General features: G+C 32.1%; 4 protein-coding genes across 5 annotated transcripts; 2 read left to right on the top strand and 2 right to left on the bottom strand.

Moving 5' to 3' along the window:
• Positions 70–3,328, bottom strand: LOC109328257 (protein IQ-DOMAIN 1-like). Its single transcript, XM_019561640.1, has 5 exons — positions 3,121–3,328; positions 2,839–3,051; positions 2,201–2,428; positions 1,976–2,089; positions 70–1,653 (listed from the first exon to the last, which is right to left on the bottom strand). Exons 1-5 carry the CDS (start codon positions 3,187–3,189, stop codon positions 931–933), a joined length of 1,347 nt encoding a protein of 448 aa, XP_019417185.1. The 5' UTR covers positions 3,190–3,328; the 3' UTR covers positions 70–930.
• Positions 8,019–11,000, top strand: LOC109328256 (cytokinin riboside 5'-monophosphate phosphoribohydrolase LOG8-like). The gene is made up of 7 exons (XM_019561638.1): positions 8,019–8,322; positions 8,611–8,708; positions 9,178–9,208; positions 9,783–9,882; positions 10,113–10,183; positions 10,262–10,405; positions 10,865–11,000. Exons 1-7 carry the CDS (start codon positions 8,206–8,208, stop codon positions 10,955–10,957), a joined length of 654 nt encoding a protein of 217 aa, XP_019417183.1. The 5' UTR covers positions 8,019–8,205; the 3' UTR covers positions 10,958–11,000.
• On the bottom strand, positions 14,258–14,865 carry LOC109327493. Its single transcript, XM_019560664.1, has one exon. It carries the CDS (start codon positions 14,754–14,756, stop codon positions 14,427–14,429), a length of 330 nt encoding a protein of 109 aa, XP_019416209.1. The 5' UTR covers positions 14,757–14,865; the 3' UTR covers positions 14,258–14,426.
• LOC109327288 (surfeit locus protein 6-like) lies at positions 15,849–17,668 on the top strand. 2 transcript variants are annotated; one of them, XM_019560361.1, is made up of 2 exons: positions 15,849–16,142; positions 16,456–17,668. In XM_019560361.1, exon 2 carries the CDS (start codon positions 16,466–16,468, stop codon positions 17,477–17,479), a length of 1,014 nt encoding a protein of 337 aa, XP_019415906.1. In that variant the 5' UTR covers positions 15,849–16,142; positions 16,456–16,465; the 3' UTR covers positions 17,480–17,668. The 2 variants fall into 2 exon arrangements, with proteins under 2 accessions (XP_019415906.1, XP_019415907.1); XM_019560362.1 differs by having other exon boundaries at positions 15,860–16,096.

Below are 23,270 nucleotides of genomic sequence, written 5' to 3'. Positions count from 1 at the left end.
ATAAATACCTATAATCTTACTCAATGATTAAGTTGTGAAATTCAGAAATCAACACAACAGAACCATATATGCCTGGTATGCAAATTTAAATTCACAAAAACTGAACTATCAAAATCACAACTTGGAAGAGAAGGGATTCTCAATGGTCTAGCATGCGAAACACCATACAATAGGTTTACCAGCAGTCTCCCTTATCCACCTTAGTTCCAACAATGCAGTCATTCATAGAATCTGCTACACAAAATCTTGATTCCCTACAAAAAGAAATCACCTTTTGTAATCTATCTCTCAGACTAGCAACTGTTGTGATTGAACATGCAGCCTTTAGTGTCAACTTTTGTAGTGATGAGGGAACATATTTTACATCAACCAACATGTTTATTCTTTAGTCCATTTCGGCAGATTTTAAAGAGAATACCAGACACCATAGACTCGAAAATAGAGCGTGCAAATCAGAGAATAACTGGTGGTCTTGGTGAGATTGTAGAAAAGCTATTTGGTTGTTGGACTTCCAGAAGTTGAGAAAAATTTGCTTGAGGAGATTGATAATTTTGGTTCTGAAGATCAGACTCCTACCTCTCAAGATCTTAATGAAAAATCGTGTCATAACTTTGTTAAGTTTATTAAAGAGATACTATCATCGTTTTTAGCTTAAATCATTTTCAAATATAGGACAACCTTTGTACAAGACAATAGGAGAAGAATAAATTGATAAAATCAATCTGAATGGGTTTTCTCAAATTGTTGGCCTCTTTGTACTTTATCAATATCACTAATGAAAAGTTATACAAATGGAGACCCCTCAAGTATTACCAAGGAAAAAATAATCTACTTCTAGGTAGCTAAATACTGACTCAATTCAAGTACAGGGAACAACAAGATGTTGAAATTCTTGGGGAAAAGATACAGATTTGTTGAACTTCCATCAATCTACATAGGCAGCAGAGATTTTTCACTTCTCACCTTGGCTTCACTGAGCTCATATCCAAGTGAGTTAGTTGATAGGCAAAGTGGCCTAAAGAAGTTGATTGAAGGATCAGAATCAACATTGCTTTTGGAATCCCCATTAGAGAAAATGGTACACTTTTTAAGAAATTGAAACTCATCCATGGACTGTTGCCTTTGAAATCTGTTATACATTTGATTCCTCCTTTGCTTCGCCTTGGTTGACTGCGTCAGGTTCATGTAGCTAGGCCTAGTGTTACTACTATCCTCAGTCCTATCACAACTGTTCCCAGATATTGGTGTTGTAGATGTACAAAAAGAAGAAGATGCAGAACTCTCACCATAAAGAAATTCAGAACTTGGACTCGAGAATGAACGCATAGCTTGTGCTTGTCCGATATGGAGACGAGGCCGAGCAGAAATACTTGCATTGACCTCATTCTTCTTGACTGTGATAAAGCATGGTTCTACTGATGGTTTCGAATTTGAGTTTGTTAGAAAGGAGTCCACAAATTTCTTTGGAGGTGTTGGTGTGGTTTTACTTTTATCTGAGCTTTCAGCTTGAGATTGTTCCAATAATCTACTCTCCCAAGGCTTCGCTACCATCCAACGTTCCAACCAACTCCATCCCCTGTTAGATTTGTCGCTTCCGTGATTCTTCAGAGAGGATAGTGTGGCTGAATTAGAGCTTGGTGCTGATCTCCCTTGCTGGAATTATTAAGAAGTTTAAAACATCTTTCATCAGCAAGAGAAAATAAATGAGTGAACTCTAGTTATCCAAAGATTATAGTGTAGCCAGTAACCAATTCAGCACTTTTTAAGATTTTAAACAAGAACTTCAACATTGGTGACTTAAGTTCTTAAGTACTAATAAGTAATAACATGATGATGTTTTGCATCTTTGAAGAATTTAATTGATGACAAAAAAAACTTTCATAGCCTGTGTTGCCACAGAATAATCTTTAGTACTGAATTGAAGGTTTGCTAAAGAAAAAAAGAAGTGGCAAACTATGTCCATTGTTAATGTTACCTTCTGAGCAAGTGCATATGCTATTGCTCTCTCTCTCTTGAAAGCCCCTTCTTGCCTCATTTGTATTTTTGCTTTAACTTCTTCCAATGTTCCTGTGCTATCACACCACCCTTCCTGTGGATTCAAAAAACATCCTGATTAGATACATGTTGTTCAATGATTTATGGAAGACCACAGAAACTGAATATAAAAATCGGATGTTTGTATGGTTTGTTTATGGCACACCTCTGCTTGCTTCAAGAGATCCGACGTGGTACGCCGCTCATTAAGGATGTTCTGGACTGCTTGGCCGTCTATGGACAGGCGCACACGACGAGCTCTTACTCGTGCTTGAACACGAACCAGGGCCTGCATACACCTTAATGTCACTGCAGCCTGTTTCCTTACCTGCCTACCTCTCACAAGAGCTTGAATTCTCACCACTGCCCTTAATGCCCTCAAAGCCCTTCTTGCCTGCCACAATTATTAACTTTTCAAAACATAGTTCCACACAAAATTTCGATGCTTGACCACACTAGTAAAAGTCATGTCTTTCTCTCTTATAAAATTTGTTCAAAACTGAAGAAACAAGGCAGTTAAGTTGTTCAGCATGCATTTGGTACTTTGTCTATATGCTTTCAGGGATATGACCCTCTGTTTAGACAGGTTTACTTATAGGTTATAGCATAAGCACAAAGAAATATTAATAGTTTGGGAGAGCTTATGCCTTTTTTATAAGCTCTTTATAGCTTAATTTTTGAAGAAGCTTATACATGAGAAAATGAACTTCATTAGCTTGTTAATTTGAAACACTCTTGTTTGATTAAGAAAGAAGAGAAATTAAAATGAGATGGTTGAAGTTGAATAGAAAGAAAGAAAAATACCAAGAAGGCGCGAAAAGCAGTTTGGATTCTGATAGAAGCCCATTGTTGCCTGATAAGTCTAAAATCCTTAGGAGGAGCTCGAATCACTGTGGCCACTGCTGCTGTATAACTATCAACTTCTACTACAGATAAAGGAGAATCCCCAGAATGAGAAGAACAAGTAGTGGAACTTTTCCATGACCTAAACCTCTTGTTCTTACCACTTTCCTTCACCTACACATGCATAATATACACTTAAGTATTATGGATATATATATATATATATATAAGTAAAACATTTACGTGATCATACACCTTGTCTGGCTTCTTGACTCTGATTAATGCTTTGACCCATTTTCCTGAAGCACCCATCACTAATATGAGTTAAATGATAATAATGTTGGAAGTTGGAATAAATAAGAGAAAGAGAGGGTCGTGTGTTGAGGTTGTTCTGTTCTGTTTGAATTGTTTGGTTTGTCTATTGGGTTTTAGACCACAGTGGCAGCGCCGTACGGTTTGGGCGAGTCCTTAATTATGTAAGGGTGGCGGACCCGTATTTAAATTTGATTGGAGCAGTGTGGCATCCCAAGTTCATGTCCCAACAGATGTCTTACTTCATGTCTTAAGTAAATCAGAATGCTCCATTTTATTGCTTTTTTATTTTAAGATTTTTATTGTATTCAAGTGTAAATATATGATTTGTTTGGAATAAAGAGACAGGTAATCTTCATCCGAGAGAGGTAGGTCATAGTGACTTTGTGTGTGTGTGGGTGGGTGGGGTCTGTAGTACATGAATAAAAGTGTGAAAGGAAACTGTATTTCTCAACGCTCTATTCATTATTGAGATTCCCCATGCAAATGCTCCTTCCTTTACGATTCCTCCATCGTTATTATTTCAGCATCACATTTTCACAATGGAATATCATATATCCTATATATCACCACAAAGTATTAGAAAATTAACATAGATCTTTATTTTCATTCTTTTCTTAGAGATAACAAACATGCTTATAAAATTAGAATGAAATTTAAACTCTTCATCTACCTAGATGTCATGCACATTCACTAAATAATATAATTTTTCTATAAGTATTTATTAAAATGAAGTTGTTTTAAAACTATCAATCAGTTTAAGAGAGTCAGCTAAATTATTTGCATCAAACTGATTACTAAACAAATTTTTTACTAATATGGTGTAGCACATATTAACTGAATTTGCAAATAGATGTGTATGACACATGTAATTTTTTTTAAAACTTGTTGTCCAGCTATTTGTAATAGCTTTTATTTGGATATTTAATTTGGTGGTAAGTAGCATCTCCATTGATACAGTGGGAAAAGACAAATTCAACAAATAAAGTAATCGAAAATGTGGAAAAAAGGTACAATTGGATTTTACTTTTTAACGTTCTGGCAGGGATTTGGAATTGAAAATGAGATGAGCAGTAATTTCCATTCTCTGTTTTAGAGAACAATGATGCATTCATATCTGACATCCTCAGAGACTGTACTGTTCTTAGGAGAATCCAAAGACAACCAAGGCTAGAATTGGAAAACTATTTAGTGACAAGATTTTGGAGTGTATGGACTGTGAATGTCAATTGTTTCTAGGTAAAAGTGAAAATATCGCTCATCAGTTACAAAATTGTAAAGAATTTAAAATTTATATTATCAGTATATTATTTATCATTTATTTATATTTTTTATTTAAAAATTAATAATGATTAATAAATCAATGGTAAATAATTTATTGATAATGTAAAAACATTTATATATTTTTATATGCATATTAAATCTAATCTTAAAACGTTAGAACTTATGTTATAAAATTTTGAAGTGTTATTTTTAACGTTGCGAGAAAAGGGCACGTCAAAATGTATTAAACATAAATTTTAAAAACCATAATTTGAATAGAGAACTTCCTTTTAAATTACTTAGTTAAACTTGTCTTATAAAAAGCCCTTTAAAAAAAGAGAAGGAAAGATTACATGGCAAATAGTAACAAAAGTAACACTGGATCATCCATTTTCACTGCATCATTCATGTAAAATAATACAACTGAATAATATATAATAATGTATTGAATGTGTATAAATCTTTAGTAATATACATATCTTATACTCTTAAAAAGGGGTAAAATCACATGGCAAATAGCAAAGCTGAAAGAAAAGAAAATAAAAAAGTGTCAAGTGGTCAAGATTCACAAAAGTTACTACTAAAAAAAGACATAGTGGTGTGAGCATGGTTGGAGGAAAAAAAGGAAAAAACTGCAGACATATGGTCAATGGGATGAGGAAAGGAGGTATCTTTTGTTTTTAATTGTCTGTTCTTTGGATATCTAAATCTAAATAAATTAATAAACACCAACAACATGAATATCAATATTTTCATTAATAAATAACAAAATTTTAATAATATATGTAATTATTAAAATTATTGATGCACTAACTAAATTAATAAATGACATTTTTTACTTTATATCCCTAATAATGAATGCATCTACGTTCTTAATGCCATGCATGAAGGAAACCTTATCCCTTGCAAATTGCAATCCTGTTCACTGTTTTAAGATCACAAGTTAATCACATGCATTCATGCACTAACTATCTCAACACGTAGAAAGAAAATCAGAGGCTTAATTAAAATATTAACTATTATTGGTGATTCTTTTCTACCTGGGTTTGGGGGGGCTTGTGTACAGAAATAATTGCTTCAAGATCAAAAAATAACACAGCCTAAAACCCTCTTATAAATAATATTTTTTTTGTTTCTCACAGGTATCCTCAGATTGGAGGTAATTCTGTCCAAACTGAAAACATCCACAAGTATGTGGGACTAACTCTCAGTGGGAAATACGTACTATTTCGGTTTCCTCTGTTTAGCACTGTGTCTACATAGTTGGTCTGGGCTGCTCTCACTAGAGAGTCCAATAATAGGAAAATGAAGAGATGTATTTCTTTATTTTAGATTCTTTTATTAATCATGTTCATTAAAAAATAATTTTCTCCCCCTATTATAATCTCATTTATTATTGGTCTCCACTATCTAAATTTGTGTCTATAATAAATTAATAATTTGTTTCTCCAAAGATTTTGGATGAGATATGAAGATTATAAGGTTTTCCGCGCAATCCTTTCTTTGGTATTGAATTAGGAGGGATATACTTAAACTTAATCTTCATCTTAGCCATCAATTTTAAATAAATTCAATAGTTTGAATTAGTGAGTAAATCTAAACCATTAAATATTCATAGAATTGAGGGCCAGAATGAGGAGTAAGTTTAAAAAACTTACTATTGGATACGTGAATATCTAATATAGACCTAGTAAGGTTGAATTGATTTTTTAAATTTAGGAGTAAATTTAAAAAACTTAGTGAAAGATATTTTCCACTCTCCCCATTTTTGCTAAAGATGCTAACATTCAATTACCCTTGGAATTTGGAAAAGCTAAAAACATGACTATGTTGGAGTCTATCCCCTCTCCTTTTTGTAGAACAAGCTAAATGTTACTTTGTTGAATTATAAAATAATACAAATTTGGTTAAGGCCAGTGAGAGACCAGCAAAGACTAATTCCTTTTAGTTAATACAATACAACTCATACAAACTCAACTAACAAATATAAAGTAAGAGCAATAAATATTCAAAATAATTATGATGCAGTGTTGGTATTTTTACATTATCAACAATCATAACCTTGAAAAATATGTAAAAAGGATTTTGAACTTTGATTTTGGTACAAAATATATACTTAAGTTTTGATATCATTTGAAGAAAGAATTGGTTTATTTGTGTTAATTTAGAATATTGTACCAAAGTTTCACTAAATATGATTGAAAGGGAACAAATGAATGCTATATATCTAAAACAATCAAAATCTATCAACTACATCATGCTAAAAAGAAATTATCCTATTAATCACATTGAAAAACAATAAAAATGTAATAAAATAGAAAAGACAGCAAATGTTAATTTTTTCTTATACTTTGGTATTCTCCTCACCCTTTTGGGTAAAGAACTAATCACTTTGGATTCCGTGACTACCCTTCCAACAAGCGTCGCTACCAGGATACATGATTACATTCAACTTAAAAATATAAATATGTAATTCTAAATTCTATTCTATACAATATATTTTTGGATCTTTTCATTATGAAATAAAATGTAATTAAATTGTAAAATTTGTAAAAATTGAGAAGAGGAGAGAAGAATTTGTAGATATAAACAAAATAAATAAATAAAAATAAATATGAGACCAAATTAAAACTAAAATAACATAACGGAATAGTCTTACTAATTTTCCTTATTTTTAATGATACAACAACATTCAAGGATCATTTACAAAATATTTATATCACAAAAAAGTAATAATTGTACAAAACTTATACATTTTGAAGAACCATGTTCCGAAACATTTATGTCACAAAAAATGATAGTCCTTAGTTTAGTTAAGTTTTCCGCCCTCTAAAATTATATATTTTCTCATTTTCTGTCATTTAATTATTTTTTTGGTTTTAGTTACTAGACTATTTAACGTAGTCTTTATCTTAAGTAATAATGATAATGTGACAAAGTGATAATGTCTCACTTGTAATTAACCGTGGTCTCGTTTGCAATTAGGAAGCCACACGCAGCTCAATTATAGTATGGCAATCATTATTTTGATATTTGGATAAAAACAAATTTCTTCAAGTTATTATTGGAACTAAAACAAACAATAGTTTTGCATGAGGTAAAGCAAAAAAAAGTATATACAATCAATCGGATAATAAAACCTTATATTATATATATAACATAGAAGATTAAATAATAATACTATAATATTTATACAATATCAATATAAAAATTGGTACACAATTATACATTATTCATTTGCACTAATTACACATTTGAGCATCGTGAGCAATAATTAAAGTATTGAATATGAATAAAAAATTTAGTAGAATGATATATGATTTTTAAAACCTTGTAAATAAAATGTTGAGGTTGATTTATACATTTTTCCCTTAAATAATAAAGTTTAAAAAACTGACAAAACTACTTAAGAATGTAAAAGAAATAAAGCATGGGATGGGATAGAGATCACGCATCTTCTAAAATAGTGTGTCATTCCATATCCTAAGCTAACATAAGATTGACTTGGATATGAAATGAGATAACATTAGAGACAAGTGATTCATATGTGTACCTTACGCCATGTGCTTTGGTCACCAATTGCAATATTTGTCTTCCCGTTTTTTGCTCTGTTATTTAATTTACATGATTACCAAAGTTTCTGTCTTTTCTTTTAGCGGCTATCCCTCGAGGCATTGTTTCTTTGAAAACTAACCCATACAATATTGTTCCAACTAAGAACTTACCCTTAACACTAAAAAGTATCAATTTTGAATGGAGGAAGGGTACCCCAAAACCACCAACTTCAACAGAATATGTGTCTTCTGCGGTAGCAACTCTGGTAACCGTGATGTTTTCAGTGAAGCTGCGATTCAATTAGGCAATGAACTGGTATCATTCTATCTTTAAGGATATCTATTTCTCTCTCAGAGTCTCAGTGGCACGTTCTCTTCGTTTCTATTATCATATTCTGTTATGTATACCATGTGTTTGTCGTTAAGGAACCATTCTTTTCGATGTGAATTTGTTAAAGAGCACTTTTTTTTGTCATTTTGTCAAAGAACGTTTTTTTATTTATATACTAACGATTTTTTTATATTAATACAGTTATTGCAGTGAGCACAATTCATGATTTTCTTTATCTGTTTTTAGTTATATTTTATGGCATGAATTGTGTAGGTTCAGAGGAAGATAGACTTGGTGTATGGTGGTGGAAGTGTAGGGCTTATGGGCTTAATATCTCAGAGAGTTTATGATGGAGGCTGCCATGTTCTAGGGTATGTTTGCCTAAAAAAGCTTGCTTTCTAATATTGATTGATGCTATTGTCATTTACTATTACTAGTGTAAGTGGGGCTTTACTTATATTTATTTTAATTAGAAAAACTTGTGTGGAGAGGAGCCATACAGAGACAACCAATAAGATCTTGACAAAACATTAATATTTTATTTCTAATTAAATTTAATTTTAAATGATAACATCAAAAACCATAAAATGTATTTGTCTCGAAATGTGACTGTTACATACTTATCTATACAAGTTTTTCTCTATTTTAATTTGGTGACAGAGGAATGCTATTGGCTTCTAAAAATTGTATAACCAAACTTTCTATTAGCCAATCATTGTTTTAGGTTTTCATTTTATAAAATTACCAATGGTAAGTGAAGAGTGTGAATAGAAATTTGAAATACCAATTCTCTCATCATTTGTTTATTTCTTCTTTACTTTTTTCCCTATCTACCTGCAGGGTCATTCCAAAAGCTCTAATGCCTCTTGAGGTATTTGTGATACTACCTGTCCAACTTATTTATCAAACCGTACCATTTTGGTTATTTTTCTTTCCACATGCAGTTAATTTGATCATTGAAGTAATTGGTTATTTTCTGATATTAGTTAATTTTTGGGATTTATATTGTGGTTATTTTATTACCAAGGATTGAAATCTTTCTGAAGATTGGAGTCAAAGAACTTAAAAAGGTTTTTAACTTGTATTGTTAGGAGCAAACCTAGAAATTATTAGATCAAAAGTACAATCATTCAACATATTGGAAATCTAAAAATATTTAATACTTTGTTCTTGAAGTAATGAGGATGATTTAATGGATAGCAATACATGCAGGTATATATGTATTTTTGTTTGTATACCAAGTTTTGCCATGCATTACCTTAAGCACCCTCCACTATTGCATTGGCAATTCACTTCTTACTTTGTAACAGGGCTGTTTATGGTGAAATTTTCTAGTTCCTTTATGATAGTAATTAATCCCTTTGCCATGAAAGTAGTTTGTAATTTTTCAACCGAGAAAATATGATCATTTAAATTGTTAATAAGTTGCTGAGGATTTTTGTCAGATATCTGGTGCAACAGTAGGTGAAGTAAGAATTGTTTCAGATATGCATGAGCGTAAAGCTGCAATGGCTCAAGAAGCTGATGCTTTTGTTGCTCTCCCCGGTAGTTACTTAAACATCTCTCAAATGATTTTTAAGAAATTAATTCATGAAGATACATGTCTTATATGTCAGTTCCACTAGAGATGTTCTTATATATATATATATATATACATATACACACATATATATAGTGCAACTTGTTTCTATTTTGTTGTTTTGGATTGCTGAGCTGATTAATATAATATTATTGAGTCTCACTGTCCTTGTTCCTCCTGTTTTCCTTGTAATTAGGAGGATATGGAACCATGGAAGAGCTGTTGGAGATGATAACTTGGGCTCAACTTGGAATTCATAAAAAACCGGTAACCTAGTCTTTTTACTGCATAGCATAAAATACTTAGGATCATAATCAAATGTTAACTCAATATCATTCTGCACAGGTTGGTCTACTGAATGTTGATGGTTACTATAACTGTTTGCTTGCACTATTTGACAATGGCGTTAAAGAAGGCTTCATTAAGCCTGGTGCACGTGATATAATTATCTCTGCTCCGTCGGCCAAAGAACTTATGATGAAGATGGAGGTCTAACTTAAACTAATCCATTTCCCCCTCATGCATTCAAATTAGTGAAATGGTCTTTTAAGTTGAATTGGTTAACTAGTGTCATGACGAAATATGCTAATGATTTAATTTTAATTGGTTAGTTTAAGGGTTACCATTCATTGAAAACCTAAAATACAGTCTTTGCTTGACTTGCAAAAGATTGGAGTGCATATTTTTGTTGTATCTTTCCATCTAGGCACTTTGTTATGTGACTTCTGTCAATTAGGATTTTTGCTATTTTTGTGGCACTAGTAAACATGAACAATATATGTAGCTTATGATATATGAATTTTCAAACCCTGAAACTGGTCATGCATACTACTGTGTTCAAAGGACTGTGTTTATTGTTTTCCATTCTTTTCTTTTTGGGATAAAGTAATTGTTCAAATTACTGTACTACTGTGTTAAACTCTAAAGGCTGTCATTTTCTTGCTGCAGCAATACACTCCTACTCATGAACATGTTGCCCCTCATGAGAGCTGGCAGATGAAACAGTTAGGTAATTATCCAGGACAAGAAAATGCAGAGTGAAGCTTTTTATTTATGGAAAGTTTTTGTCCAAAATTGAATTCTGATGTGATTCTTCATCATTTGAGATGTATACAAGAGAGATGGGGGGTATAGGTTGTCTGCTATTGCGTACTAGGTTGTTTTCATTATGACCACAGTGCTGTGCTTTTTTGCTTTGTATTATTTATTTGTCAATCAAATAACTGTGACTCTGTGAGATAGTCATATTTGGTTGTTAGCACTCATTAAAGCCAGAAAATACTTCCAAATGGAAAGAGATGATAGGCATTTATTGAGTAGAATTTCGGTTATGCACACTGGGGAGGACTACATGATTTTTTTTAAACAAAGGTTTTACATAAATTGTGTCTCAGTGATCACAGTGGATGAGTTTATATGGTAACTTAGAATGTATGAAGAATTTGGACGCTTATTCTTAGGAAAACAATTTACTAGTTGAAGTTGACATGTACCCTCCATCTCACTCCCCCTTTTATTGAGTTTATGAAAGACAAACATCTTTGGAATAAGATATATGATGCATGACATGATAATCGCCCTGTAGAAATCACCCCCGAACTATTATAGTGAACTCATCAAAAGAGTTTCATTATTTGTATAACAGTTAAATATTAGCACTGTTATATTTCAATATTTCTACAATTCAAGTAGACGTGAAATCTAGAAATATGGTTTTTTTACTTCAGTTTATCAAAGAATTTGATACTACCAGGTTCTAGTTTATTATGATTTTCTCTCTCTTCCTTTCATTATAACCACAAAAAACAGGACCCATGTAAGATGTCCCCTCCTACGGGTCAGTTTTCTTAGGTGACATAACATTATCCTTTCCAAAAAACAGTGACTTTGTTGGTGCATTCCATTAATTATAGGAAAAGTAATTGACTCATTTATGCAGAAACATTTTGGGAGTTGTTACTCTTGTTAGCATCATATGTGTAGTGCTTGCTGGTACAAAGTGTTGGCATCTATGAGGAGTGCCATCTGCATCAGAAAATGGGTTCTTCACAGTAGGACCTGAATTGTATGGTTCTTTCCTTCTGACCAGTCATTCATAATTGGCTCTTTCACTGTCTTTTCCACTAGTCCATGACCCCTCACGATTGGTCAGGTCACGAGTCTCATGATGCCTATGGAATTATCTAGAGTATTAATTGGTTTTGCAGTATGGACTTTTTCACAACACAGTACATAGTCTTTTCACTCTTTTGTCATGGTGGACCAACTGATTAGGCTTAGTGGAGAATGCTATTACTTCCTTGAGGGGTCCCTCTTCCACCCCTTCTTTCGTTGTAAAAATTTGTTCTTTGTCCTCCTAAAAAAGCTATTAATTTTATGAGACCCACCATCAAGGTTTTCAACTTCTCATATTCTCATATATCTCAGCCGAGCTATACCACTATTCTTCAAACTCCTTGAAAACTGCTTTTTGCATGTCCATTTTCTTGCTTAGTTATGAACTTGTTAAAGTGGTGAATGAGCAAAAATACTATTTACTGATCATTATTTGTGTTATGAAGGCATTTTGTCAAGAGCTGTATACTTTTTAATTAAATCATGACCAGTAGCATGCACATAATTATGACATCATGGAACATATAAACTGTAATAAATCTCACTAAATTTCTATTGTATCCTCTTCCTAATTAGTATAATGTTTCCTTTAACAGAGGCTGTACACTTTTGATAGACTCAATTGTTTTGGTGTATGAATAACACAAGCCAGTCACAACTGGCACAGCACAAAGAGCATTTTGCTACAGGCCTAGAGCACTAGCATCTAAATTAGGAGTAAAATGTTATTTGCTGCAGGCTAAAGGTTGTTTCCAAGCTACCCAAACATTCCTTATGTTGCTATACCATCATGGTGTATACAATATTGAGAATAATTGGAAGTTCAGAACAGTTTATGCAAGGTAACCTAGATAGTTAAAAGAATTTTTCATGTGAAGTATGAGAGCCAAAGGACTGCCCCCCAAAATTTCATGCCCTCTGATAAAGCAGCAACTGTACAGTGTACACAAACAACCTATCCTTAAGCTACCCTTTTTATGTCTTAACTAAACTAGTAGGAGACTCGTGCATTTAAAAGTTATTAATGATTACCTCATAAAAGATGATATTTAAATATTTGATTGTGGAATTGGAGATATTGATTGATTACCTTAAAAGCTAACCTTTTTATGTCTTAATGACCTGCAATGCAAACAGAGTTGTGGAAAAGTCCAGAGCAATGTTAATTGAATTATTATTTGTTTAATATCATAATTTAAAACTATGTTTTGTTAATGCCTAAAAAACATGATTGTAAAGTGATAATGCACTTGTTTTAGATATTAGTTTGGCACATATAATTGCTGAAACTAATTTAAATAGAATTGTTTTTTCTTCATAAAGAAGTGTTTCTCACAACCCATGCTTTAGTTAGGTAAAACAACTTCATCATCTAAATTATTTTACCCATGCTTTAGTTAGGTAAAAAGAATTCCTCATCTAAATTATCTTTGAAGTTAGTGTCATGCTTCTTTTATATTTCAAGTTGGATAAACAAGTGTATATATAACATTTTACAGGGAAGTTAACAAGTAAGCATACTTTCTATGAATATACGTGCTTAATAGTTCTTTTATAAATGATAGCCTTCATTTTAAGTTTGAGTTAGTTCAATTTCTTATAGTTGATGTAACAAATTCTATTTCCAAAACTGTTTTATGTAATTTTCTAATATTTTTTCTTTGAATCTTGGTCCATTTTCAGCCAAAAGACCAAGTCTTTTGAATCATATTGGAAGGGGCAGCCACACACTTCAAAAGAGATCAGCTCATTCCAAAATGGTGAGGGATAATACCATTGATAATATCAAAAATTCGAACCAGGGATTGTAACTTGTTCTTTGTGTAGTCGTGATCTCCTAATACCACTCCTAATATGCATCTTAGATGTAAAATAATTTGGATGAAAGCAAAGGCTTAATAAGGAGATATTGGATATTTGGATTCAATGGACCAATTTGTATGGTCAATCAGCAAAAGCTTTGATAGCATCAATGATAGTGAACACTGAACAGCAAAAACACATTGCTTGGAACACATGGAATATCATCAACAAATTGAATGAACTTAAACATTTCATGAAATCGTATATGCAACAAAAATTTCTTCAAGACAAAAGGGAAGTGTGAAAAGGAAATAAAGCCTAAAAGAAGATCACCCCATCATAAAATTATAATCATGAATAACAAAATAAATATAATATGATCCTTCAAACAAGATCAGGAGTTCAGAACACATTAAGTTAGATACTTAGATGTTATGAAACAAACATAAACATAAGTTTTGACACACTCAAACAAACCAATCATAATAATACATGAATTGTTAATCTACAATTCTTGTCATCATGAACACAACTCAAATTTGTAAAGAGAACTTTAAATACAGATATACAACAAAATATGAGTATATTTATTCTACCAGCCATAAACCACTTGTGTGTATTTATTCTTAAGCCACCTGAAGCTCTTTCTGAAGGAACCTTTGACTTTTCCTTCAACAGAATACATTTTATAGCTGACAACCCTTTTCTTCCTCCTAATCTCAGGATCAGCCATGCTCCAAGACTTTGACAAAGACCCTGAAATGCTTTTCCCTTTCTTCAACTTCAAGTCCTTACCTATTTGAGTTTGTACATAAGAAGTACTATAGCTCCTGAAATCATGAGACCTGGCTGCTCCATAGTAGTTCTCTATCTCCATGTTTTGCCCATTTCCATAAGACCTTGATCTGTGGAAATCTTCCATGGAAAGTTAGGCAGTGACAAGATTGAAGGATTGCTCTATCTTAAACTTTAAGCCTTAAGCTTTTTCTTTTTATTAGAAAGATGATCAAAGTTTGAGGGCCAATAGTAATGTGGGAGTAATTCTCATGTCCCACGTCATTAAGTCACTTCGTGTGCCAAAAGATGAAATATAATTGGTGAGAAAAATATTTAATAATTATAATTTTAATTTAATAATTTTTTTTCAACTAATCAAAGTTGATGGTATATAAAGTAGTACAGAAAGAGATATGGTCCTTAGTAATGTGGGGTCCAAGAAGGACTAAAGGAGCTAGTTTCCGATGGCTGTTGGTTTTAATTTTCTTTGAATTAAATCATTCTTTTAATGTTCATAATTCAAACTAATGTTACTGACTTTGTGGGAGATTTGGTATATTTATTTGCACACATGGCATGTTTAGTGAGGAATCATTATTGTTTAAGCCTCCACAACTTGTCTTTTAAATTATTGAAAAATTTGGTTTTGACTTGGACAAAGTATTCTCCATAAGACAGTTTATCTGCCGCGAATTTTGATCCATTTTTGACTATATTACTTAACTTATTCACCTTACCTTTACAAATTTTTTTATACCCTACTAAAACATTATTTTAATAACAATCTCATCTCAGCACATGATACATAAAAAATTACCAAACAAAAAAATGTAAGTCTATTTAATTGAGGACCTCTTAGGCCTTATTAGGGTGTACTCACCAAAAAGAGAGACTAAAATACCTGTATATTCTATTATATATCTTATGTAATTTTATTTTATTTTTTGGTTGACAATTCTTACAACACTTCATGCTCTTAATTGCCCCTGTCGTGGACGCAATCTAAGTTGACCCAGTAACCAATAATTACTTCATAAATATATTAACACTATTATTTGGTTTTGATGCATTTATTTTCACTTTTTCGATTTTACCCCTCACTTTTCCTTCTTATTGCAGAATGACCCACCATCACGATGTCGTTTTGTTTTTTATGAACTTGGTCAGAACGGCCCAATTCAATGGGCTTTGGTTCTTGGCCCAATTGTAATAATATAATTTTTTCCCCAAAAATTGCAAATTGAGTAGCAGCATAACCCTAATTTAGAACACATGGCAATGGCGTGTTTGAAGGCGTGCTAAATTGAAGGGAAAACGGAAGAATAAACATTCCAGAGCATGTGAGAAAAGCGATAGTGTAGCAGAAGTTTCAACCTTCATCTTATTCGGCTAATTTGAGAATTCGCTGAAGGAGAAATTTTTCTCTCATCCGGCGAAAAATGAACGTGAAGCATTAGCAACATCAAGGGACACACAAATACAGTTGTACGAACCCTTGTGTTCGGAGCGAAACAAAAAAAGTTGCTGATAGGTTATTTATTTATTTATTTACTTTTTACTTAGTTTCTTAATTTGTTATCTTTTGTTATTTATACTCTATACTATATGAGGTTCTGTATGATTGTAGGAATTGTATTATCTTTTACGTTAAAAGATAAAATTATTAAAAAACAATAATGTAAATGTGCTGGTCATGTAACATGACCCATGAATAATGAAGCAAGGCCTTAGAATTTCGTTTTTGTCAATTGCATTTTTTGTTAGATTCAAATTCAATAATTGATACACAAGTTTTGCAATTAGTAGAAATGATTTCTGTTGGTGACGTTTAATTTATTTTATAGTTATAAAGTGATGAAGAGTAATAAGGAAAAGTCGGCAGCAACGGGGAATGGTGGAGAAGACATGGAGTGTGTAATACATGAGCACACCTTCTTCTTTGACAAGTTGGTTGAGCTCATACCTGCCAAGTTTTATCTGCCAACTGATGATAATGAGAAGCCATGGTTTCAAGGTCTCAACAAGGCTGCGAAAGCCAAGAAGAAGAAAGAAACTAAGGAAAACATTAAGAAGTCTCGTAGGGATCGGATGGACCCGGAGAAACCTCCTACAACTATGCTTGACCTGCTTAAGCAAAGTTTGGGCAAAGAAAAGGCAAATGACAGTGGGCTGGAAGGAGATGATCGCTCTGTGACTTATGAAGAACTTCGTCAAAGGCTTCATCGCAAACTTGATGAGTTCCGTGCAGGTCGTAACTGTGCAAATCCGGATGAGAAAGCCAAGAAAAGGGATGATAGAGATGCAAGGAGAGGGTATGGGGACAAGAAACGCAAGAGGGATAGTGGGAATGAAGAAAGTAGACTTGCTCCTGATGAGTTGGCAGAGGAAGTGAAGAAGGATGCTGCTGAGGCTTCCAAAGAGCTTGTGTTTGGCCATGTCAAACTTTCAAATGATGAACTGCAAGGGAAGAAGAGGAAAGTTTCAAAGTATAAGGAACTTGAAAGAGCAAAGAAATTGGAGGAAGAAAAGAAGAAAGATCCTGAGAAGGGTGAAGCTTTTGCTAAAAAGGAATCATGGAAAGCAGCAATGAGTAGAGCTTCAGGGATTAAGGTCCATGATGATCCCAAATTGATACAAAAAAGCATACAGAAGGGGAAGAAGAGGCAACAAAAAAATGCTGAGAAATGGAAGGACAGAATTCAAACACGGGATCAATTGAAGGCAGAGAAGCAGCAAAAAAGGTCAAAAAATATAGCTGATAGGAGTCAAGATAAGAAAATGCGTAAAATTGCAAAGAGGGAGAAAAAGCTTTTGCGGCCTGGCTTTGAAGGTCGCAAGGAAGGTTTTATTAATGATGGTTCCGGCTAGCATGGGTTCGAAATTTGTTGATTTTTGTCTGTTCCTGTTATTATCATCTTGTCAGTGAATCAGATAGTGACGATTTGGGGGGAGTTGCCTACATGTTTCTCTATGATGTTGTTGATTTCTTAAAATTAACACTTTATTAAGCATATTGCATGCTTTGGCAATTCAGCAATGTTACTATTTCTGTTTATCACTGGATTTTTTCACAGGCATTTTGTTTAGGAAATAGACGAGCTTTGTAATGGTTGGGTTCCAGAATCCTTATAAATCTCTCTTCTATTATATGTATGTACAAAATCTTCAGTTCTCTATGTTTATGTGGGGAATTTTGAAATCTAGATCGATAATTTTTTCAATGGAACAACTGAGACAGATGCACACTTTCTAATGGGATAATGAATATTATTGTAACTCTATGGCACACTTACCCTTAACTGCATTCGGTGACATCAACATTAGAACTAGCTAACTGGTTTGTCTGTTTTATTTCTGTCCTTTCAGGAAAAATACAATCCTAGTTAATGTCATTTGACCAATTTGATGTTCATTGGAGTTCTTAGGTGGGGATTTAGTGCAACAAAAATGATGGTCAATATAGTCCATTAATTATGGATATATTCATATATGGCTTTTGTTCCCAAAAAAAAAAAAAGGATAAATGGTTCAAATCTGCTTTGAATAGGGAGATTAATAAATTTATGAATGTGCAATCCTTAATAGCTTGGACTTGAATTTTGGAGGGGAAGCAAAAGAAAGACTTAGGATTATATTATAAGTATATTTCATGGCTCTCAATCAGCAAAGAATGTTTACTAGGAAAGCAATCAGCAAAGAATGTTTACATATAATTGAAAGAGAAGGCCTGGAATTAAGTTCTTTATTGCATGATAGCATTTCAGAGTCTTTTGCTGTCTTTGCTATTACGTTCACGGGCTACCCATTGATTAAAAAGAGACTTTGGATAAGTAAAAGGCTGAAACTAGTGACTAGGGGTTAAGCCCAAGAAGTCATGAGAATGAGTAATGATAAATCTCCCTACACAATAAGAAAATGATATATGTCATTATTAAACAAACCATTAATAAAATAAAATATCACTTTGTAATACATGTTTATAGTGTAGGAAGATTTGTAAGAAATTATATAATTTTTCATTATGCTGCATTTAATTTATAGTACAAATATCTAGTCCAGACATAGGGGAGTTAGTTAAACTATTATAGTACAAATAATGCACTCCCTAACTGGTTTGTCTGTTTCCCACTTGTGACCTTGTGAGTCGCTTATGCTAAATGTAGTCTCTCATTGCTTCATAGGGCTTTGGTTGTTACATGTGAGCTAGCAGAATAGAAAGTTTTAATTGTTATTACCCATTTTTTTTTAATTGTTTTGTTATACTCAGCCCATAGGATAAAGATACAAATATGAAAAAAAACTGTAGGAAAGAAAAGCCTACTGCATTAAAAGGAAGACATAAAACTTAAGGCTTGGATCTAGATACATAATGATACCAATATGTTTTGAATGAATATCTAATCAAGTTCTAAAAAAACATCTACTGCAACCAATAAAAATTGAAGTTATAAAAAAACATCTACTTGCAACTTGCAATAATGGTTTCAAAACTTTAACAGAACCTTTTAATTAACCAATGATTCAGTAGTTTAGCAGCGAGCGCATCATATTTTAAGAGGATATATTATTGTAAGATCCTGAACAATGATTCTAAACATGTATGTGTTGCTGAACCTTAGACATATGCATAACTAACGGGTTGGACGGACCACAGAGAGAAACTGTGTATCCCTTTCCAATACAACGTTACAATATAATTACAACCATTGTGTTATGATCATTAATCAATTCAAGAAAAGGAATAAAGTTGATTTCTTTCTATAAAGACTAAAATAAAAGACAACATAAAATAGTTAAAGAAAGACCCAAATGCATGTAAGTATGCAGCTTCCGAAACACTCTCTCTAGGTAAGTGGTGTAGTAGTGCAGAGGTGGGGATATACTGCTAATGCTATACCGCTACACTTAACCAAGGTTAGGCGTGCACAGTTGAAACAGTAAATTAAGAATACTAACAATAATGTGAATATGAATAAGAGTGTTCAAGCACATGGCTCCAAATTCAGGTCACATGCATGCATGCACCTATCTTCATCACATTTATATTAAAAAAAGATTAAAAAGAGTGATAAGGCAAGAAGGAGGGTATGGACTGTCTTTGACTCAGTAGTTTTGTTGGACAGTTACCAACACAGTGGAGTGCAGTGTATTGTATGAAGCACCTATACTTCAATAATCTTTACTTATTTGTGTGTGACATGCATTCCATACTGATCTCTCACACACTTCATCAATACATATTTAAATCGAATTGGAATTATATTTTTGAAAAATAAATAACTTTTAAATTTGATATTTTTTAGATATTCTCTCATACTCTTAAAATGTTTTCTTCATACCTCATAGACACTTAAAATACCATACATCATTTTAAAAGAGAAAAAATACATAAAATAATCAATTAAGTTGGAGAGAGAAACATAATATGTAATCTGCCAAATAGACTTGTAGCAAGAGAAATTAAACAACACATATATAGAGAATTAATTGAAAATGCATATGTATAATTTAACCATCGACCAAATAAGATTGATCATCTTATAATAATATGAATTTCATTTTGTATTTAGTGATGTCTACCAAATATGTTTATTATTTAAACATTCATATCAATAATTATATGTTTATTATGTTTGTGAATTTTATGTACACACTTTATATGCACACTCCAAACATATCGTATCCTGCATTTTCAAGAAAATTTGTATCGACGTATTGGAGACGATACTAGAATGGATACCAGTGCTTCATAGTTGTGGTGGTATAAAGGATTGAATGGTTAGGGTTTAACCTCATCACCAATAGTCAGCCCCACTATCCTAATGGATCCCTTCACTCATTTGATCAGCAAATCACTGCAAGACAACCCAACTATACGATTTGGGGAATTTAAGATAATTAATGATGAATAGTTTATCCTCCTTTAAGCACTATATATTTATATCTTCTCAACAACAAAAAAACACACTACAAGAATTTCATTCATAAAAAATAATTGGCTTAACTTCCTCAAATTAAATCATGTTGTTATAAGTGAGATATAGTATAGCAGAAACAATGAAAGTAACATCAAATATATATAATTCTTTTTTGTCAATGCAAACTGTTTTCACTACTCAATGGGGTCATAAACGTGAAGGTTATAGTTTGCACCAATAATGTTTGAACTAAAATAATAAAGCATAAAGCATATATACTTTAAACTGTGCTTTAGACGGCGCGTTAGATCTTCGCGTGTACTTTTGTGGTTATGAGGCTTTGTCGAGTACTCATTGGCCAATTAGCCCTTTAATGAAATTCTTTCCATATTTAATTAAAGGATTGAGACTATGTATTCTATGTGTTGGCCTTCAATTCGATCTGCACCATATTATATTACTATATATGTGCCAAAGTAAGGGCACCATGGATATTCCTTGAAGGTGGACACAAGAACAATACTACACTTAATTAGTTATACTTATATTACTAGTTTTTCTGACATGATAATTCAGAGCAGTGTTATAAAACTCGGCTCGAACCGGCCGGTCAGACCGGTTCAACCATGAACCGGTCATCTAACCGATCTGAGTCTCTCATCTAACCGGTTTTGTATCAAAATTGGTTTAACTCAGTTAGTTTAAGCGTAAAACTGATGATTTGGATGATCGGACCAGTTGGACCGGCCGAGTCAATCAAAATTAAAAAGATAACCACATTGATGAGGTGAAAAAGTCAAATATTTTTAATTTATATGTAATTATCTTTGTCACTTGTTATCTTACGTTATAACGAAATCTTTGTTGTTTAATTAAATTTTAAATTTATTGTACATTTTTGTTGTAGTTAAAGCATAGTTTATATATTATTTGATAATTTTTTCAACTTGCTTGTGTCATTTTATAGTATTAAAATTTTATTTATTGATTGTTTAATCTGATTGTTTAAGTAGGTACACTAATGTTTTTAAATTTTGAGTATACACTTTTTAAATGTTGTTATACAGTATCATTAATTTTTAGAATTTTAATATAAACCGAGTTAACCAGTCCAACCATTGACCCACTGGTTGGACCAGTGGCTCATTGACTCAGTACCCTAACCGAGTCATTAACCGGTCCGAGTTTAATAACACTGATTCAGAGTAACAACCATTTCTTTATCATTCTCTCTCTCTCGCTTATATAGTATATGATAAATGAGAATGGAAATAAATAGAAAATGACTGTTATATATCTCTAAAAGTGAATAATTTTTCAAATTAAAACATGCTTAATAAGTGAAACATATTGCGCTGTTGATTGAAATATTTATAAACCAGGTTGAAATTGCTACTTGTTAATCAAGCACTTAATCATCAATAAATAATCTTTTGAATGAAGTGTGTGATTATTGCAAAAAAATCATTGCAATCTGAAGTCGTGCATCAAGCGCAACATTGCTCTTTAAAAAATTAAGACATTGTTATGAATGTTTTAAATTAACCTAATATAAATTACATTTCGAAAAATATGTTTAAGACATTTTTTATACAAGATATCACTTTAAATTAAAATTTATTATCATTTAACACACATGAAAATCACTCTTAAATTAAGGTAGTTGACAAAGACGTTATCCAAAACTGAATCACGCTGTATCCGACCAATTATTTATCTCCAATCGATTGCCTTACAGCATGAAACATGCTAAACTTATTAATACTTAATTAAAACGATTGCCTTATGGCATGAGGCATGCTAAATTCACCAAGTACAAAAAATGTTATACCATCCTAGAAATCATCTACTTCTCAAAATATTAAGAGAGAACGGAAAATACTAGGTGAAAATGAGGATGCAATAAATAAATGATATGTTTTAGTATTACCATTACCATTGACAACTTAGGGAATACCCATGGGCCCTCCCTCCAGTCTGCACTTATTTAGCGAGCAGATAAGAAAAATGTGTTTATATACCTTAAAATGTCTCTCTAACAAACCCTATTGATTTCGAGACTTTTTAAATGAGCAAAATGGGCCGTCTATTAACACTATTAGATAAAGTATTGAGCATTAAAATACAATTGTATATTTATTTTGTCAAAATGTTGGAAAATGTGTTTCATTTGTTATATACACAATTATATATCAAATGTAAAAAAATACTATCATTTTTTTCGATAAACAAAAATATTAAGAAAGATATAAGGGGTGTCAACCCAATTACATCTTACATAATAGATTAATACAAGAAAATGGATCAGTACACCATTGGACAAAAGTGTAAGTAGAAGATTCCTTATTTTTAGAAAACTATAACCAAAATTTAACTTGGATCAAATCCATAATGTGTGTACAACTAGCTTGCCCCCTCTAAATAGAATATCATTCCTCAAACTCCAAATGGACTAAATAGCAGCAAATCGCACCATTCTTATTATGTATATGCATTTGTATTTTGTATATTATATATATGCATATGTATTATTCTTTTTGTATTTTGTATGTAAATTATGTACTATGCATATTTTATATTATATATATGTATTTATATTTTATATGTATTGTTTTATTTGTATAATTGTTTATTATGATAAGTATATTTGTATATTTATATGAAAATTATATATTGTTTATTTTGTATGAAGTGTATTTAAATTTTTACATTTATATATATATATATATATATATATATAT

The sequence above is a fragment of the Lupinus angustifolius genome, chromosome LG15 (assembly GCF_001865875.1).
Source record: "Lupinus angustifolius cultivar Tanjil chromosome LG15, LupAngTanjil_v1.0, whole genome shotgun sequence".
NCBI classification, from domain to species: Eukaryota; Viridiplantae; Streptophyta; class Magnoliopsida; order Fabales; family Fabaceae; genus Lupinus; species Lupinus angustifolius.
Note: the sequence above shows the minus strand (reverse complement) of the source record. Positions and strands in the feature narration are given on the sequence as shown.

What these genes read in the sequence shown, in the direction of transcription:
- LOC109327493 (XM_019560664.1), bottom strand. Translation starts at nt 14,756, where the DNA reads ATGGAAGATTTCCACAGATCAAGGTCTTATGGAAATGGGCAAAACATG.
- LOC109328257 (XM_019561640.1), bottom strand. Translation starts at nt 3,189, where the DNA reads ATGGGTGCTTCAGGAAAATGGGTCAAAGCATTAATCAGAGTCAAGAAG. An exon ending in ATCTCTTGAAGCAAGCAGAG is followed by an intron (nt 2,090 to 2,200) that starts GTGTGCCATAAA and finishes TTGAATCCACAG; the next exon opens with GAAGGGTGGTGTGATAGCAC. An exon ending in CATATGCACTTGCTCAGAAG is followed by an intron (nt 1,654 to 1,975) that starts GTAACATTAACA and finishes TAATAATTCCAG; the next exon opens with CAAGGGAGATCAGCACCAAG.
- LOC109328256 (XM_019561638.1), top strand. Translation starts at nt 8,206, where the DNA reads ATGGAGGAAGGGTACCCCAAAACCACCAACTTCAACAGAATATGTGTC. An exon ending in GGAGGCTGCCATGTTCTAGG is followed by an intron (nt 8,709 to 9,177) that starts GTATGTTTGCCT and finishes ATCTACCTGCAG; the next exon opens with GGTCATTCCAAAAGCTCTAA. An exon ending in AAGCTCTAATGCCTCTTGAG is followed by an intron (nt 9,209 to 9,782) that starts GTATTTGTGATA and finishes GATTTTTGTCAG; the next exon opens with ATATCTGGTGCAACAGTAGG.
- LOC109327288 (XM_019560361.1), top strand. Translation starts at nt 16,466, where the DNA reads ATGAAGAGTAATAAGGAAAAGTCGGCAGCAACGGGGAATGGTGGAGAA.